General features: G+C 41.7%; 1 protein-coding gene across 3 annotated transcripts in view; it reads left to right on the top strand.

The window, feature by feature from the left end:
• uggt2 (UDP-glucose glycoprotein glucosyltransferase 2) overlaps positions 1-16,928 on the top strand; it is a 163,853-nt gene that overhangs the window by 126,655 nt on the left and 20,270 nt on the right. For all 3 annotated transcript variants that reach the window (XM_060929312.1, XM_060929313.1, XM_060929314.1), the window contains exons 30-32: positions 1,974-2,059; positions 10,874-10,958; positions 11,185-11,267. In XM_060929312.1, the coding sequence (XP_060785295.1) occupies positions 1,974-2,059; positions 10,874-10,958; positions 11,185-11,267 (254 nt within the window). The remainder of the gene's footprint in view (positions 1-1,973; positions 2,060-10,873; positions 10,959-11,184; positions 11,268-16,928) is intronic.

Here is a 16,928-nt window from a genome sequence, read left to right as displayed (position 1 = left end):
GGAGCCATCTTTGATTTGAGATCCTCTCGCCACAGTCTCACGAGACATTGCGAGAGCTTGGCTGATCCAGCGTTCTGATGGTCAAAAAGACTCAAAAGCAGGTCAGCCATTTTTCCTTTGCTAGCATTGGCAGCCTTTGTTGCTTTGTGTAATTTTGCCGCGTAAGTTAAAGGCCGTGGACTGCGCATAGTCTGTAGTACTCTAGTGTAGTCACTTCTCGCTGTGAGACAACTTATGACTTTTTGTCCCAAGTTAACTATAGGGTGACCTGAGAAGTGAGGTAGGAAACCTAGTTATGTTCGGTTTTCTTTGAATAAAGATACTGACAAGTTGTCAACAGTTTATTAATGTTTCTGTCATTATTGAAGAAGTTCAGAAGAATTTGTCAAATTGTTCAGGTACAGGTACAGGTCCGGACCTGTACCTAAACCTCTGTAACGGTACCTGTACCTGATGTTACGTTTAGGTACGCAGCCCTAGTTGAAACGTAATTAAGTCTTTGGGAACTCTGTAATGATCCTTCATTTGCGATGCATATATAAACCCCACCCATGAAAGTATTCAAGGTCAGTTGGAATCATGGGAAAGACAAAGGCGCTTCCATAAAAGCTAAGAGAGGAGATTATTTCATCTCACCTAAAGGGCCTTGGGTATAAGAAGATTTCCAAAAAATTTAACATTCCAAGAGACACCATTGGGAGCATTATAAGGAAGTTTAAAACTTATGGAACAGCTGCAAACCTGCCTGGCTGTGGAAGAAAGCCCAAAATGTCATCAAGGGCCCTTAGCCACTTAGTCAGGACAACGAAGAAAAACCCCCATGTGAGTGCAAGACACCTACAGGATGACATGATGAAGGCTGGTACAAGTGCTTCAGTGGCAACTATAAGACATGCACTGAATAAACAAGGATTTCATGACCAGACTCCAAGACGCACTCCACTTTTGACCACAAGGAACATCAGAAGTCGACTAGAATATGCCAGGAGGAATTTGGATAAGACTACAGAGTTTAGGGAGACAGTTCTATGGACTGATGAAACCAAACTGGAACTGTTTGGACATATGGACCAGTGGTATGTCGGGCGTGCGAAAGGCCAGGTTTATGACCAGAAGAATACCATCTCCACAGTCAAGCATGGAGGTGGGTCATTGATGATCTGGGGCTGTTTTTCTGCAGCAGGAACTGGCAATCTTGATTGTGTACTTGGCATCATGGATTCCTAGAAATGCCAGGCCATTTTAAAGAGGAACATGATGCCTTCTGTTGACAAATGAAACCTTGGTGATCAATGGACTTTCCAGCAAGACGATAATCCCAAGCACACCTCCAAGTCAACCAAAGCTTGGTTGAGAAAAAGAACATCCTGGAGTGGCCTTCTCAGTCACCAGATTTAAATTCGATTGAAAATCTTTGGTGGGATTTAAAGAAGGCAGTTGCAGCACGGAAGCCATCAAACATCACTGAGCTAGAGGCTTTTGCACGTGAAGAATGGGCAGAGATTCCAATCGAGAGGTGTAAGAAGCTTGTCAGCACTTACCAAAAACGTTTGTTAGAAGTTATAAAAGCTAAAGGATGCTCCACAAAGTACTGAAACCGGGGGTTGAATAATAGTGCACGTGCACCATGTGTTAAAAGATTTACGTTTTCATTTGAACTTCAAAGTTACGTCAACTTCTGTTGTCAAAATAACCCAAATATGTAAATGTTTTTTGTTGTTTAATGAGGTTTTTTTTGTCATTTATTGTCATTATCTTTCATCCACATCACTATAATGTCTTTTGAGGTGAGGGGGTTGAATATTTCTGATTGCAACTGTAAGTCATATATTTTTCTTTGTCATATTTTTATGTATCTAAGACTGCAGCTTAAACCATAATATTAAATGTCAAAAGCATGCGAGATAATGATATGCTTTCACACATCTGTTGTTAATTCCTATGTCTTGATTGTATTCTAATGTGTCCTGTAGGGATATTTCCAGCTGAAGGCAAACCCGGGTGCCTGGATCCTGAGGTTACGTAAGGGACGTTCTGAAGACATTTATCAGATACAGGCGTGAGTACGGCTTTATCTTCAGAGAAAGAAGCCCATTGCGAGCGTCAAGCTTAATGTACCAGATAGAAACCACTAAAGTGGTAATAGCTGTTAAAGCTATCTATTTGTGATTGCCATGTATAATTTCTCCCTCGAAGCGAGGTGAGTGGTGGATCCAAATAGAGTTTTAGTCCCCCTAATGAATTATATCACATCCCATAATGGTGTGTCCAGGGACACTGGAGAACAGTGTGTGTACAACACCGGAAACCAGTGAAATTACACTTGATCAGAAGGTGAGTGCGCACAGCGTTTTTGTAGATGGAGGGTAAGAAATTGCAATTTAGAATAAATTTCAGTGCCTCACTTTTTTTTTTCTTCTTCATTCCACTCTTCCTTTTGGCTAGAGGTGGCCCCTTGGAGAACGAGCTAAAATTGCACACAAATCAAAAAAATTGCCCATCATTTCTTTAGGCAAAATACCCTGGAAGCATCATTATTCTTCAGGTTAACAGCATGTGTGTATGGAGAGAAAACCTGTAGCGCATTCACTCACTTGCTCGCTCCTGTCTGTGAAAGACAAGAACAACATGAGTGATGGTCTTAGGTTTGTCCTGCGTACCAATGTCCCTAAACCGGCGGCACGGTGGTGTAGTGGTTAGCGCTGTCGCCTCACAGCAAGAAGGTCCGGGTTCGAGCCCCGTGGCTGGCGAGGGCCTTTCTGTGTGGAGTTTGCATGTTCTCCCCGTGTCCGTGTGGGTTTCCTCCAGGTGCTCCGGTTTCCCTCACAGTCCAAAGACATGCAGGTTAGGTTAACTGGTGACTCTAAATTGACCGTAGGTGTGAATGTGAGTGTGAATGGTTGTCTATGTGTCGGCCCTGTGATGACCTGGCGACTTGTCCAGGGTGTACCCCGCCTTTCGCCCGTAGTCAGCTGGGATAGGCTTCAGCTTGCCTGTGACCCTGTAGAACAGGATAAAGCGGCTAGAGATAATGAGATGAGATGAATGTCCCTAAACCGCACTTTTTTCCTTGTACAAAGCAACAATCATTATGTTGATTGACCATGTGTTTTTGAACAGTAGCTGATCCAAAAGGCTATAAATTGATGGAAAATCAATAAGATCAGCCAATTTTCACGAAATCTGCCAAGACTGAACTAGAAGATCCCAGAGGGGTGCGTGACGTCACGTGTAACAATCCAAGTGTCAATTTCGTTCATGTTCGCATTTGTGGTTAGACCAGTCTCGATATGGAATCACATTTTGGAGAGAATTCTGACAGTGATTGGGATTCCTACATGTCGGATAAAGGGGCAGATGATTATCAAAGGTAATCTGGAGTAAATGTTTATCTTTGCAAGCCCCCAAGACAAGAAACAGATGCCAGTTCACGACAGTCCCGCTCACTGCCGATAGTGCACCACCAGCCAGAAAGAATTAGAAACACAGATTGGTTTGTGGATTTTTATTCTAAGCTGGCCGCTGCAAAATATATGGAAAATATTAACATGTACCTCAATAAATGCAGAAATATAATCTTTAAAACGTACACTTATTCAGTGTAATTATTGAAAGAAAATATGAAGTGGGCGATAATAGGGGAATCGACGAACTGATCAAATGTCAGTTATTAAATAAATGGGTTTCTTTTTTGCTTCAGTAATTCCCATGTGGTCGTTCTGGTGGTGGTGAACACTTGATGAACCAGATTTATTATTAGTAGGCGACACGAAATCTGCCCGCTTCGTTTGCACAAAGTTCACCCACTATCACTTTAGATTAGTGTCATTTCTCGGAAATTCATGAACTGAACGTTCTGTTGTATATGAATTTGAATATCCAAACACAACACAGCGCTTTGACATCATTATTTTTGTAAGATTCCAACAACAATATCCAATTTCAGTGAGTAAACAAGCACGGAGTCAGATGAACCGAAATGACCCGAATAACCAGGGTTCCATGCATGAAGTCATGCGAGATTAGCCCTGAGGCAAGGCTGCCTTTTTCCGGGATCCGAACGGCACAATTTATCGATAGTTTTGTGCTTGATAATAAAATAACAAATAATTAATATTATTTTTCCTCCTGCTTTATTAATTCATTTTGGTCATTACTAATGATAGATATTAATTTTAAAGCATTACAATAAGGCATTACATACACTTTAATGACTTCAGAATTGGAAAAAGAAGTTGAAAGCTGACTGAAATGGTACACCGTGTCCAGTGTCACTCGGCGGTTTTATATACACGAGGGTTGAAGGTCAGTCGATTTTAAAGGAGATACGCAGAACCTTTATTTTTAAATAAATTTCTGAGTGGATAGTCTTTCCATCCTTGACTCTTGTATGCTGCATAAATGGGAATAAAAAATATATTTTTGAGAGTTAAAATCGACCGTAAATTTGGCGTTCGAGCTGAGCCAGCCAGCCCTGAGTGCGTGACGTCACAGCGGTAACCGGTTTTAAGGCCGAGGCCTTTGACCACTATAGTCCAAAGTCATATAAATAAACATTTACGGTGAAAGTAAGAAATACCGTTACCAACTTGCTCAACTAAGACTGATTTGACTTCATTGATTGTGGGTTGACTGTCATTAAAACAGGATGGGCGTTATAACTTGTGCAACATACATGTACATGCATGCATTTTCACTGATAAAACGTAAAAGGCTAATTAAATAATCAGATGAACTGAGACGATCACATTCTGAAGCAAATTAAATAATCTTATACCGGTAACTTAAACACACAATACAAGTTACATGTATTAATCTAAATGCAAATAAACAACGTGTTGATTTGTATCTAAATGAGAGTCGGAGCTTACCCGTCTGCATTCTCGCTTCTTGAAGGCCGGTCTTGTGGCCGATTTGTTTTTAAACAATCTGACTTTCAGTTGTTCGTTCAGTTCTCTGCTCAATTGCTTCTTCCACATAAGGGCGAGACGGCAGCAATATCCAGCGGAGAAATCAGACGGCTGGTCCACTCATCCTCCGTTTTCTCCATTACTGCTCGGCTCAGGCAATTACTAAAACCTGGGACGGAACGGGACGTCACCGATTTTAGCAACAAGCATGGGGAGGTCACTGCCCGAGCGATAATCTGTCACGTCCTGTTCCATCCTGGGTTTTACCAACAACCCTCGGCTCACACTCCGGGAGAACTGGTGCAACTGAACTTACTTTCCTTTTTAAAAAAAAAAATAATAATAATAATAATAAATACTTTCCTTTTCTTGTAGTTTTATTTAATTGTTGGTTCTGCACCCTCTTTCAATATGGGCTTATAGCCAACGCTCCTCAACAGATCAGAGGTCTCGTACGAGTCTTCAGTAAAACGTGCAGAGCAGAGGAGAGACCACTTCGTAGGCGCCCAATGTGCCCGTGAACTTCTCGCAAAACGCATCCAGATCTTTGCAGTTTGAACATTCTTGGGCCATGAATGCAACGTAAATCCACCTTCTGTCGTGTTGCTGCACCGGCCAGCAACACATCTATTCTTGAGGTCTCAAGGCATTTATAAATGAAAGTGAGGCCATGGTTCTACGCATCTCCTTTAAAAATGAAATGTACAAAATGCCCCACTTATGATCAGACAGGTTTGGTGTCTTGAAGTTTGCTTCTCTAGTTTTACACTGGCGCTACAGAATCATGTACAGTGGTGCTTGAAAGTTTGTGAACCCTTTAGAATTTTCTATATTTCTGAATAAATATGACTTAAAACATCATCAGATTTTCACACAAGTCCTAAAAGTAGATAAAGAGAACCCAGTTAAACAAATGAGACAAAAATATTATACTTGGTCATTTATCTACTGAGGAAAATAATCCAATATTACATATCTTTGAGTGGCAAAAGTATGTGAACCTCTCGGATTAGCAGTTAATTTGAAGGTGAAATTAGAGTCAGGTGTTTTCAATCAATTGGGATGGCAATCAGGTGTAAGTGGGCACCCTGTTTTATTTAAAGAACAGGGATCGATCAAAGTCTGATCTTCACAACACATGTTTGTGGAAATGTATCATGGCACGAACAAAGGAGGTTTCTGAGGACCTCAGAAAAAGCGTTGTTGATGCTCATCAGGCTGGAAAAGGTTACAAAACCATCTGTAAAGAGTTTGGACTCCACCAATCCACAGTCAGACAGATTGTGTACAAATGGAGGAAATTCAAGACCATTGTTACCCTCCCCAGGAGTGGTCGACCAACAACGATCACTCCAAGAGTAAGGCGTGTAATAGTCGGCGAGGTCACAAAGGACCCCAGGGTAACTTCTAAGCAACTGAAGGCCTATCTCACATTGGCTAATGTTAATGTTCATGAGTCCACCATCAGGAGAACACTGAACAACAGTGGTCTGCATGGCAGAGTTGCAAGGAGAAAGCCACTGCTCTCCAAAAAGAACATTGCTGCTTGTCTGCAGTTTGCTAAAGATCATATGGACAAGCCAGAAGGCTATTGGAAAAATGTTCTGTGGATGGATGAGACCAAAATAGAATTTTGGTTTAAATGAGAAGCATTATGTTTGCAGAAAGGAAACCATTGCATTACAGCATAAGAACCTTATCCCAGCTGTGAAACATGGTGGTGGTAGTATCATGGTTTGGGCCTGTTTTGCTGCATCTGGGCCAGGACGGCTTGCCATCATTGATGGAACAATGAATTCTGAATTATACCAGTGAATTCTAAAGGAAAATGTCAGGACATCTGTCCATGAACTGAATCTCAAGAGAAGGTGGGTCATGCAGCAAGACAACGACCCTAAGCACACAAGTCGTTCTACCAAAGAATGGTTAAAGAAGAATAAAGTTAATGTTTTGGAATGGCCAAGTCAAAGTCCTGACCTTAATCCAATACAAATGTTGTGGAAGGGCCTGAAGCGAGCAGTTCATGTGAGGAAACCCACCAACATCCCAGAGTTGAAGCTGTTCTGTACAGAGGAATGGGCTAAAATTTCTCCAGGCTGGTGTGCAGGACTGATCAACAGTTACCAAAAACGTTTAGTTGCAGTTATTGCTGCACAAGGGGGTCACACCAGATACTGAAAGCAAAGGTTCACATACTTTTGCCACTCACAGATATGTAATAAGTAAAGAGTATTGGGTCATTTTCCTCAATAAATAAATGACCAAGTATAATATTTTTGTCTCATTTGTTTAACTGGGTTCTCTTTATCTACTTTTCAGACTTGTGTGAAAATCTGATGATGTTTTAGGTCATATTTATGCAGAAATATAGAAAATTCTAAAGGGTTCACAAACTTTCAAGCACCACTGTAGCTAACATGTCAGATTAGCAGTGTGTAAATGAAAATGTTAGCATACACTTAAGACTCAGACCTTTCGTAGTTAAGTATTCCTATATTTTAAGGCAGAATTAAAGTTTAGAAGTGATTCTGGTGATTAAAATAATTACTCTGTGGAATTTATTAAATTAATATTTTGTGAAAAATTACTGACCCAGACAATAGATTGTAAGCATTCACAGTACTGTGCAAAAGTCTTAGGCACCCTATTTTTTTTTTTTTAAGTACAAACTGTTATAGATTTTTATTTTATGACTCCAGTACAAAAACATTTTACATTAACAACCATTAGTTTTCCAGAACAAAATTAAATGTTACAGAAAGGTGTTTTGTATGTGAGTAAAGAAAGCAGCATATTACATAAGCGACACTTTCCAGACAAAAAAACATAACGAAGGCTGCTGGGTTTTGCTGCAAAATGAAGAAGCAAGTGTGAGAGTCAAAGTGTCCAGAAGAACTGTGGCTGGTTCTGCAAGATGCTCAGTAAAACCTCCAGCTCATTTCCGCATAAAACTGCACTCGTTGTACCGGAGACGACAATTTTTTTTTTAAAGCAAAGAGTCGTCTCACACCAAATATTGACTTTGTTTCATTTTTTACTCTTTACTGCTCTTTATAGTGTTTTTTATATCGAAACATTTAATTCATTATATTTGAAGGCATCTTTGTTGTACACCATTTCTTTGCATGTGCCTAAGACTTTTGTACAGTACTGTAGGTACTGATGTAGGCATGTAGCATGCGTGATGTTAAATTGAATAAGTGAACTTTGACACCAAATAATTGTTGAATGGAAGGATAAACGTTCCCTGATGAAACAAAGTAATGGGAGTTGGCTATTTACAGTAACTTTTAAAAACACGGTGGGGAAAACACTAGTGGAAGCATTCAGTTGTGTGTGTTAGTGTGTGTTATGCCAGAGATCTCATCCCATCTCATTATCTCTAGCAGCTTTATCCTGTTCTACAGGGTCGCAGGCAAGCTGGAGCCTATCCCAGCTGACTACGGGCGAAAGGCGGGGTACACCCTGGACAAGTCGCCAGGTCATCACAGGGCCGACACATAGACACAGACAACCATTCACACTCACATTCACACCTACGGTCAATTTAGAGTCACCAGTTAACCTAACCTGCATGTCTTTGGACTGTGGGGGAAACCGGAGCACCCGGAGGAAACCCACACAGACACAGGGAGAACATGCAAACTCCACACAGAAAGGCCCTCGCCGGCCACGGGACTCGAACCTGGACCTTCTTGCTGTGAGGCGACAGCGCTAACCACTACACCACCGTGCCGCCCTATGCCAGAGATATAGTTGTTTTTTGTTTTTTGTTTTTTTAACCGCACGTTCGCATCAACAACCGGCTATTCACATACTTGCCTATGTCGTCTTCTTTCTTATGGTCCCGTCATCTCTGATTAAGGGTGGCTCTTCTGTGGCGTCGTTCTCTTCGCTCATCAGCACGCCGTTGTAGTCTTGCCTCACACAAGGACTTTCCATTGTGGATCTGTTGTCCCCATGCAGACCGATCGGCTGTGGTGGTGTACCAGTTGTCTTGGAGGCCGAATATGGTGAGGTCCTCTTGGACGTAATCCTTCCACCTCTTTTTTGGTCGCCCACGAGATATTTTGCCTTTGGCAAGCTCTCCGAAAAGAAGCTGCTTGGGGATCCTATGGTCTGGCATTCTACAGACATGGCTTAGCCAACGAAGGTGATTGGTATGAACCATGGTCTCAATTGTTGATGTGCCAGCTGTTCGTAACACCTCTGTGTTCGTTATGTGATGCCACCATTGGATCCTCGTGGCTTGCCTATGTACTACGCGTGTTACTGGAGGATTCCACTAGAGGGCACACTAGAGAACTCGGACCATATAGAACCTCTGCATTTGCATGATGTAAACAATAAACAGGGCAACGCTCGAGGTTAGTATTTGGTTAATTCTATAGACGTGGGTGATTGCGGACTTGGTTACACAGGTTGTCTTTGAAACTTTATGCCGTTTTTATCACTGCTGACGTGCCTACTGACTCTGTCACATGACATCCCCATACTTCCCCTACATGACCCCTACCATTCGTGTGCGTATTGCATCTTGTGGACACTGTGCTAATTTCCATGGATATGCACAACCAAGACACTAAATGGATGCAGAATATGTGAAGCAGTCCTTCCTTCCATCCATTATCTGTAGCCGCTTATCCTATACAGGGTTGCAGGCAAGCTGGAGCCTATCCCAGCTGACTATGGGCGAGAGGCGGGGTACACCCTGGACAAGTCGCCAGGTCATCGCAGGGCTGACACGGAGACAAACAACCATTCATACTCACATTCACACCTACGGTTAATTTAGAGCCACCAATTAACCTAACCTGCATGTCTTTGGACTGTGGGGGAAACTGGAGCATCCAGAGGAAACCCACGGAGACACTGGTAGAACATGCAAACTCCACACAGAAAGGCCCTCACCGGCTGCTGGGCTCGAACCCAGGACCTTCTTGCTGTGAGGCGACAGTGCTAACCACCATGCCACCCATGCGAAGCAGTCATCATGCTAAAAGCATGTTAAAAGTAATTATATCTCTGGCTTGTATGTGTGTGTGTGTGTATACTATAGTGGTCATAGCAGCACTGAACAGCGAGAGGCAAGCATTGGATTTACTGTAAACTTATCAAACTCCTGGAGGGCATCAACAACACTCCAGCTTCCACTTGGGGAAAGAAGAACGCAACGTTGATTAGTGCTTACGCTCCCACAATGACTAACTCAGACGACATTAAGGATAAATTCCAGATGAAACTCATCGCTGAAGCCCAGAAGAAACAAGCTGCACGGAAGGCTTGAACTATCACCACATTCACTACAGCACCTACCCACGTGTGCCCGACCTGTGGGCGTACCTTCAAAGCCCGGATTGGCCTCATTAGTCTCTTCCAGACCCACAACCGCCACCCAGCAAATTGAAGTCAAGGTCATCTTCGACCCCGAAGGACGAACATCATAGTGTACTTGTATTGCGGTCCTTGATATGTACGGTAGCAAGTACAAGTTCGGATCATTTTTGGGAAATGAGGACTTCGGCTGGTCCTCACGTCTTCAAAGGGCTGTCAGAGGGTTAAGACTTAGTTTTCAAGTTCAGATTAGAATTTAGAATTAGGTTTAAGTTTGGGTTGGAGCTAGGGGACGCATTATGTCAATGAGTGTCCCCATAAAGATAGACGTACAAGTGTGTGTGTGTCTGTGTTTTAATGGAAAATTTGTCTTTCGGCAAACTGTTATCTTAAATGGCTGTCTTTAAAAGACAGCACAAGAATGCAGTTCCTTCTGTCTCCGTTAATCGTGACACTGTAGCATCATATCATATTCTCAATTCCAACGTTTTACTCGAATGACCTGAAGATTACTGTTGTATTGTCCAGATGTATTTATCCACTGTAGGTACTGTATGTAGTTGCTCTGTTGTGCAGGCTTCCTTTTGCTAATAGTAATTCAGTATTTTTTTAAATCCTATTCTGGTTAGGCACGATGGAACAGACTCCCCTGCAGATGCTAGAGATGTTATAGTGATGCTCAACAGCTTTCACAGCAAGATCATCAAAGTCAGAGTGAGTGTTCATGCATGGTCATGTGTGTGACATACTGATTTATCCAGCACTAAAATCTTGAGTGAATCAGACCACTGAACTACTGCATTGATTGATGGTTTTGTTTGTCTGTGGGTGCTGCGGTGTTCCTTCCAAGTTTCCAGTATGTTAATAATCAAGACACTGACATTTCATAATGTTCGTAAACGTCCGAGTTTACCTCAGATTGTCTGTCTGTGGCATGTAGGTTCAGAAAAAGCCAGACAAACTCGATGAAGATCTTCTGAGTGAATCTACAGAAAACAAAGGCCTGTGGGACTCGATTACAAGGTACGTTAAGGATAAACTTTGTACAGTTTGCATGTGTATGGTCTAAATGGGTTTATCGTGTATCTGGCAAGTTCACTCATACCCCTTTTCCACCAAATCAGTTCCAGGGCTGGTTCGGGGCTGGTGCTGGTTCACAACTCGTTCAACTTGCGAGCCAGCTGAGAACCAGTTTGCTTTTCCATAGCTCGCGGTGCTAAGGGAATCCACGTCATTATGTCGCTGTATACGTCAGTTACGTCATTGTATATGTCAGTTACGTCGCTACGTTTGCATAAACCTTGGCGCGAATATCGAAGCAAAAACAACACGGAAGAAGCAGCAGCAACAACAACAATAATAATGGATGACTTCGCGTTTGTACAGCTGCTGCTTCTCGTCGCTTAAAAATGGCGATCTTTCGCGGTCTTGTTATTGTTGTTGGTCTTAACAACTCCGCCCCCCCGCTGACGTAAGTGGTTCTTTCCTCTGGCCCAGCAGAGAGTTGGTGCTAGCCTGGAACCGTTTTTTCTGGCCCCAGAGCCAGTTCTTTGTCAGTGGAAACAGAAAACCCGGTTCCAAACTAAGCACTGGCCCCGAACCAGCCCTGGAACTGCTTTGGTGGAAAAGGGGCATAAGTGGAGTAACGGGTGCATTTGACTTTATATACAGTAGACACTTTAGACTAGAGACATGAATGAGGAAAGCTTTTTAATGTGTTTATTTCTCTGTGCACTACTGGGGTGTTTTAAGAGGGTTTTTTTTGTTGTTGTTTAATTCCACCGAAGTGTGAGTCACAGACATTTTCCACTGTAATAACACCGTGTATGTGCATGTATGTGTTTGTGTTCATTTCAATGAACAGCTGTGTTAATTTTGTAATCTGTCTCTTCACTGCTGTCTGTGTCAAGTGTGTGGAGTACTTTGGAGAAAAGGTAGGGAGCCAAAACTTCTGTAATAAACCCTCACATCAACTTCTAACACCTCGGCATTCGGGTTCATGCTTGTATCTACAGTTAGATCAGAGAGGAAATGACAGAATTAAGAAAATTAATGAAGGGTGCAATTTTACCTCAGGTTTTTTCAGATGGCAGGAAGCTCCAACCACTGACTGACTGGGAACTTTTTGTTTTAATATTAAATCATGTTAATCACAACAGCCATTAGTAAGTGCCAGTTCAGCGAATTCATACGCTTATAGTAATTCTGCTGAATGGCATTTTCTTGTCGTTCACTAGTCTATCTCCTATCTTCCTTTTATACACTTGTTCAGAAAAATTAACATGAGCAAGACAATTGAGATGCTGAACTAATTCATTCCCCATTCCGTTGTGGGGTTTTCTCTCTCTCTCTCTCTCTCTCTCTCTCTCTCTCTCTCTCACAAAAGAGTCACTTTTCTGGTGAAGGACCGGGAAAGATTTGTGTGTTGCATTTTCATTGATGTGGGGTTGAATTAATTCTGTCGTGTTTAGTGTTTCTGGTCCTGCTCTTCTCTTTTCATGCTTGATGTGTAGAAAAAAAAAATAGGTACCCTATGGGTACATGTGGCTACTGCTTATAAATAAAATTGTTTTCTGATACCGTGTCCATACAGTAAATATAGCATACTGTATATACAGTTGTGGTCAGAAGTTTACATACAGTGACATGAATGTCATCTTGGATATGAATGTCATGGCAATATTTGGGCTTTCAGTAATTTCTTTGAACTGTTCTTTTTCTGTGGTAGAATGATTGTACAGCATACAGCTTTAATTTTAAAAAAACTAGAATTTTAATTTTCTTTGGGTTTTCTGAAATCAACACAGGGTCAAACTTATACATACAGGGTCAAAAATATGCATACAGCACACCTAATATTTGGGTAAAATGTCTCTTTGCAAGACTCACCTTGACCAAACATTTTTGTTTACCATGAACAAGCTTCTGGCAGAATTCTGGTTGGATATTTCATGACTCTTCATGGTAGAATTTTTTTTTTTTTTTTTTTTTAAGATTTTTTTTGGGCTTTTTTCACCTTTTTATTATTGGATAGGACAGTGTAGAGACCGGAAATGAGCGGGAGAGAGAGACGGGGAGGGATCGGGAAATGACCTTGGGCCGGAATCGAACCCGGGTCCCCGGATTTATCGTATGGCGCCTTATCCACCTGAGCCACGACGCCCCCATTCATAATTGGTAGAGTTCAATTATTTATGCCTCCACCACTGTAAGGTGCAGGAGGCATTATGTTTTCGGGTTGTCCGTCTGTCCGTCCATGCGTCCATCCCGAAACCTTGTTGAACGCGATATCTCAAAGGCTGATGACAGGAATTTCACCAAACTTTCACCGTTTGTGCGCTTTGGGACAAACATGAATTGATTAGATTTTGAGATCAAAAGGTCTAAGGTCAAGGTCACTGTGAGGTCAAATGTCTGTCCGAAAACCTTGTGAACACAATATCTCCAAGGCAAATCAAAGGAATTTCACCAAACTTTCACCATTTATGGATTTGGGGACAAAGATAAACTCATTAGATTTTGAGATCAAAAGGTCTAAGGTCAAGGTCACTGTGAGGTCAAATGTCTGTCCGAAAACCTTGTGAACACAATATCTCCAAGGCTAATACAAGTAATTTCACCAGGTCAAGATTATTGTGAGGTCAAATGTCCATCCCCAAATCACAACTTAATAAGGCGTGTAGTCTACCAGGCGGAGGCATCCCCATCGACGCCGTTGGCGTCGAGTTCTATCTAGTTTTTTTTTTTTCTTGGCATGGACTCGACTTATAAGCACAGTCCATATATTTTCAACAGGGTTGAAGTCAGGACTTATTTTAAGCTTAATGTTAGCCTGCTTTATTCTCCACAACCAGCTCTGATGCGTGTTTGGGTTTATTGTCCTGTTGTAACTCCCAAGTCATGTTCAAGTTCCTGATGGTTTATGCTGAAGAATTCTGAGGTAGTCCTCTTTCTTCATTATTCCATCCACTTTGTGCAATGAACCAGTTCCACTGGCAGCAAAACAGCCCCAGAGCATGATGATCCTACCACCACCACCAGCTGGTACAGTGTCCCTCTGTACATGGTGGTCATTGTGGCCAAACAACTCAATCTTTGTCTCATCTGACCATACAGCTTTCCTCCAGAAGGCTTTTTCTTTGTCCATGTGGTCAGCTTCAAACTTTAGTTAAGCTTGAAGGTGTCAATTTTGGAGCAGGGGATTATTTCTTGGATAGCAACCTCTTAATCTATGGTGATCTGAACTGTAGACAGTGATCCATCAGCTTCCAGTTCATAGCAGGGCTGCGCCATGGTGGTTCCCAGGTTGTTCCTGACCAAACCAATTTCCTTTCAGCTGAGGGTGACAGTTTGGGTTTTCTTGAAGCAAAGTGGCTTGGCAAATTGACTACACCTTACAATAACTTGGATACAATTGTTTGAACTTTATCTTGGGATCTGCAGTTGTTTAGAAATGGCTCCAAGAGACATTCCAGAGTTGTGTACATCTGCAGTCCTCTTTCTCAGATCTGCACTGAGCTCCTTGGACTTTCCCATTTTACTGTGTGTTGGTCAATCCAATGAGTGCTGTAAACAAACCCTTTTTATGAAGGCACAGAGAAGCTACCAGCTGTAGTCAATCATGATCACAAACAGGAAGTTAAGAGACCTCGGCCTTGGCAAGATAAGAGGCACTTTGGAAGTTTCAGCACCTTTGAATTAATAATCTAAGTGAGCATATGTAAATTTTTGACCTTGTATGTATAATTTTGACCCTGTGTTGATTTCAGAAAACCCAAAGAAAATTAACATTTGTGCACCAAATTCTAGGTTTTTTTTTTTTAAATTAAAGCTGTATGCTGTTCATTCTACCACAGAAAAAGAACAGTTCAAAGAAATTACCGAAAGCCCAAATATTGCCCTGACATTCATATCCAAGATGACATTCATGTCACTGTATGTAAACTTCTGACCACAACTGTATATGTTATCAATGATCCTCGCCTCATCTCTTGCAAGCATCATCAAGCTGTGAGCAGCATCAGGGCTTGGAGTATTTTGGTTACCAATTTTGTTTACTGTGTTTTGTTCAAAATGCAGTGCTGTGAACTAGATCTGTTTCCAAAACAGTAAGAAAGCACTTGTTCATGAATTGTCTTAGAAGCATTATTTAGTACTAATGAGCACATTTTGTTTCACAAGTGTAGTGTAAAGACTTTAAATTAAAAAATTAAAGCGAATAACAGAAGTTTGATATCGGCTTTTCAATCTATCTGCCAAAAAGCTCAAAAATAATAAAAAAAAAAACCCTTAAAAAACCTTTAATTTGACCTTTCAGAAGGACCAAACAAAAGCTGTGATAATCAAAAGGTAAATTTTCTTAAAATAAACACCACTTAGTTGATATTGAATCAGTAGCCTTGGCGAACCACGAGGTGAATTTCGTTTATCTTTTTATCTGCCGATTATCTTCTGATACTCCGAAGTTATAACGAGGTTTCTCTTATTTCGTTTCTGGTTCCGAAGTTTATCAAGAAATAGAACGGGTAATCGAACTTGATCAGAATAAGTGCTGATTGGTTACGAAATTTGGCTCTTGTTACACTCATTCTTACATTTGTACAACACGATGACATGGTGGCTTCGCCACTCGTTCTTGTGTCCCTTTTGATAATGCAAAATCAACTGTTTGTGTCATGATTCGCCGGTCTGGTGATTGTAATGCTTATGTGCATGCACAGTGCACTACTGTTACACTCATTCTTACATTCTTTCAACACGATGACATAGTGGCTACTCCCTCACTTCGCCTCTATGAGGCAGGAGCCGCAAAAAGATATTTAATGGCATAGATGTCCCTACAATTACGTTGTATGTGACCATAATTTAAACCATCAAGTTAACCAAGTAGGGCGGCACGGTGGTGTAGTGGTTAGCGCTGTCGCCTCACAGCAAGAAGGTCTGGGTTCGAGCCTCGTGGCCGGCGAGGGCCTTTCTGTGTGGAGTTTGCATGTTCTCCCCATGTCTGCGTGGGTTTCCTCCGGGTGCTCCGGTTTCCCCCACAGTCCAAAGACATGCAGGTTAGGTTAACTGGTGACTCTAAATTGACCGTAGGTGTGAATGTGAGTGTGAATGGTTGTCTGTGTCTATGTGTCAGCCCTGTGATGACCTGGCGACTTGTCCAGGGTGTACCCCGCCTTTCGCCCATAGTCAGCTGGGATAGGCTTCAGCTTGCCTGCGACCCTGTAGAAGGATAAAGCGGCTAGAGATGATGAGATGAGATGAGAAGTTAACCAAGTTGGTATTTACAGAAAAACCTATGGCTTGAACTCACTTGGAAGTCCAAAGTGTCCTTTTTGATTTGATTTGATTTGATTTAATGACTACTGTGCATTGTGTAGCTAAACACAAATGAACAAAATCTCTCTGGTAAAAAAAAAAAAAAACGTTTTATTTGCCTAAAAGATAACTTTTTATAGTGCAATTGAGAAACAAAGTTCTGAAGTGTTCAGAATGAGACTGATTGCTGTTTCTCATCTCAGTGATATTTGGGAAATGCCTGGTATAATCCAAAATAAATCTGACGAGAAAATGTGCCTGTATCCTTGACTTGCAAGTGACATCAAAGCAAAATAGAAACCCGGATGTCGGCCATGTTGGTGGATATACAAATGCGGGGTCAAGCGACATTCCATACAAAACACA

The sequence above is a fragment of the Neoarius graeffei genome, chromosome 9 (genome assembly GCF_027579695.1).
Source record: "Neoarius graeffei isolate fNeoGra1 chromosome 9, fNeoGra1.pri, whole genome shotgun sequence".
NCBI lineage: Eukaryota > Metazoa > Chordata > Actinopteri > Siluriformes > Ariidae > Neoarius > Neoarius graeffei.
Note: the sequence above shows the minus strand (reverse complement) of the source record. Positions and strands in the feature narration are given on the sequence as shown.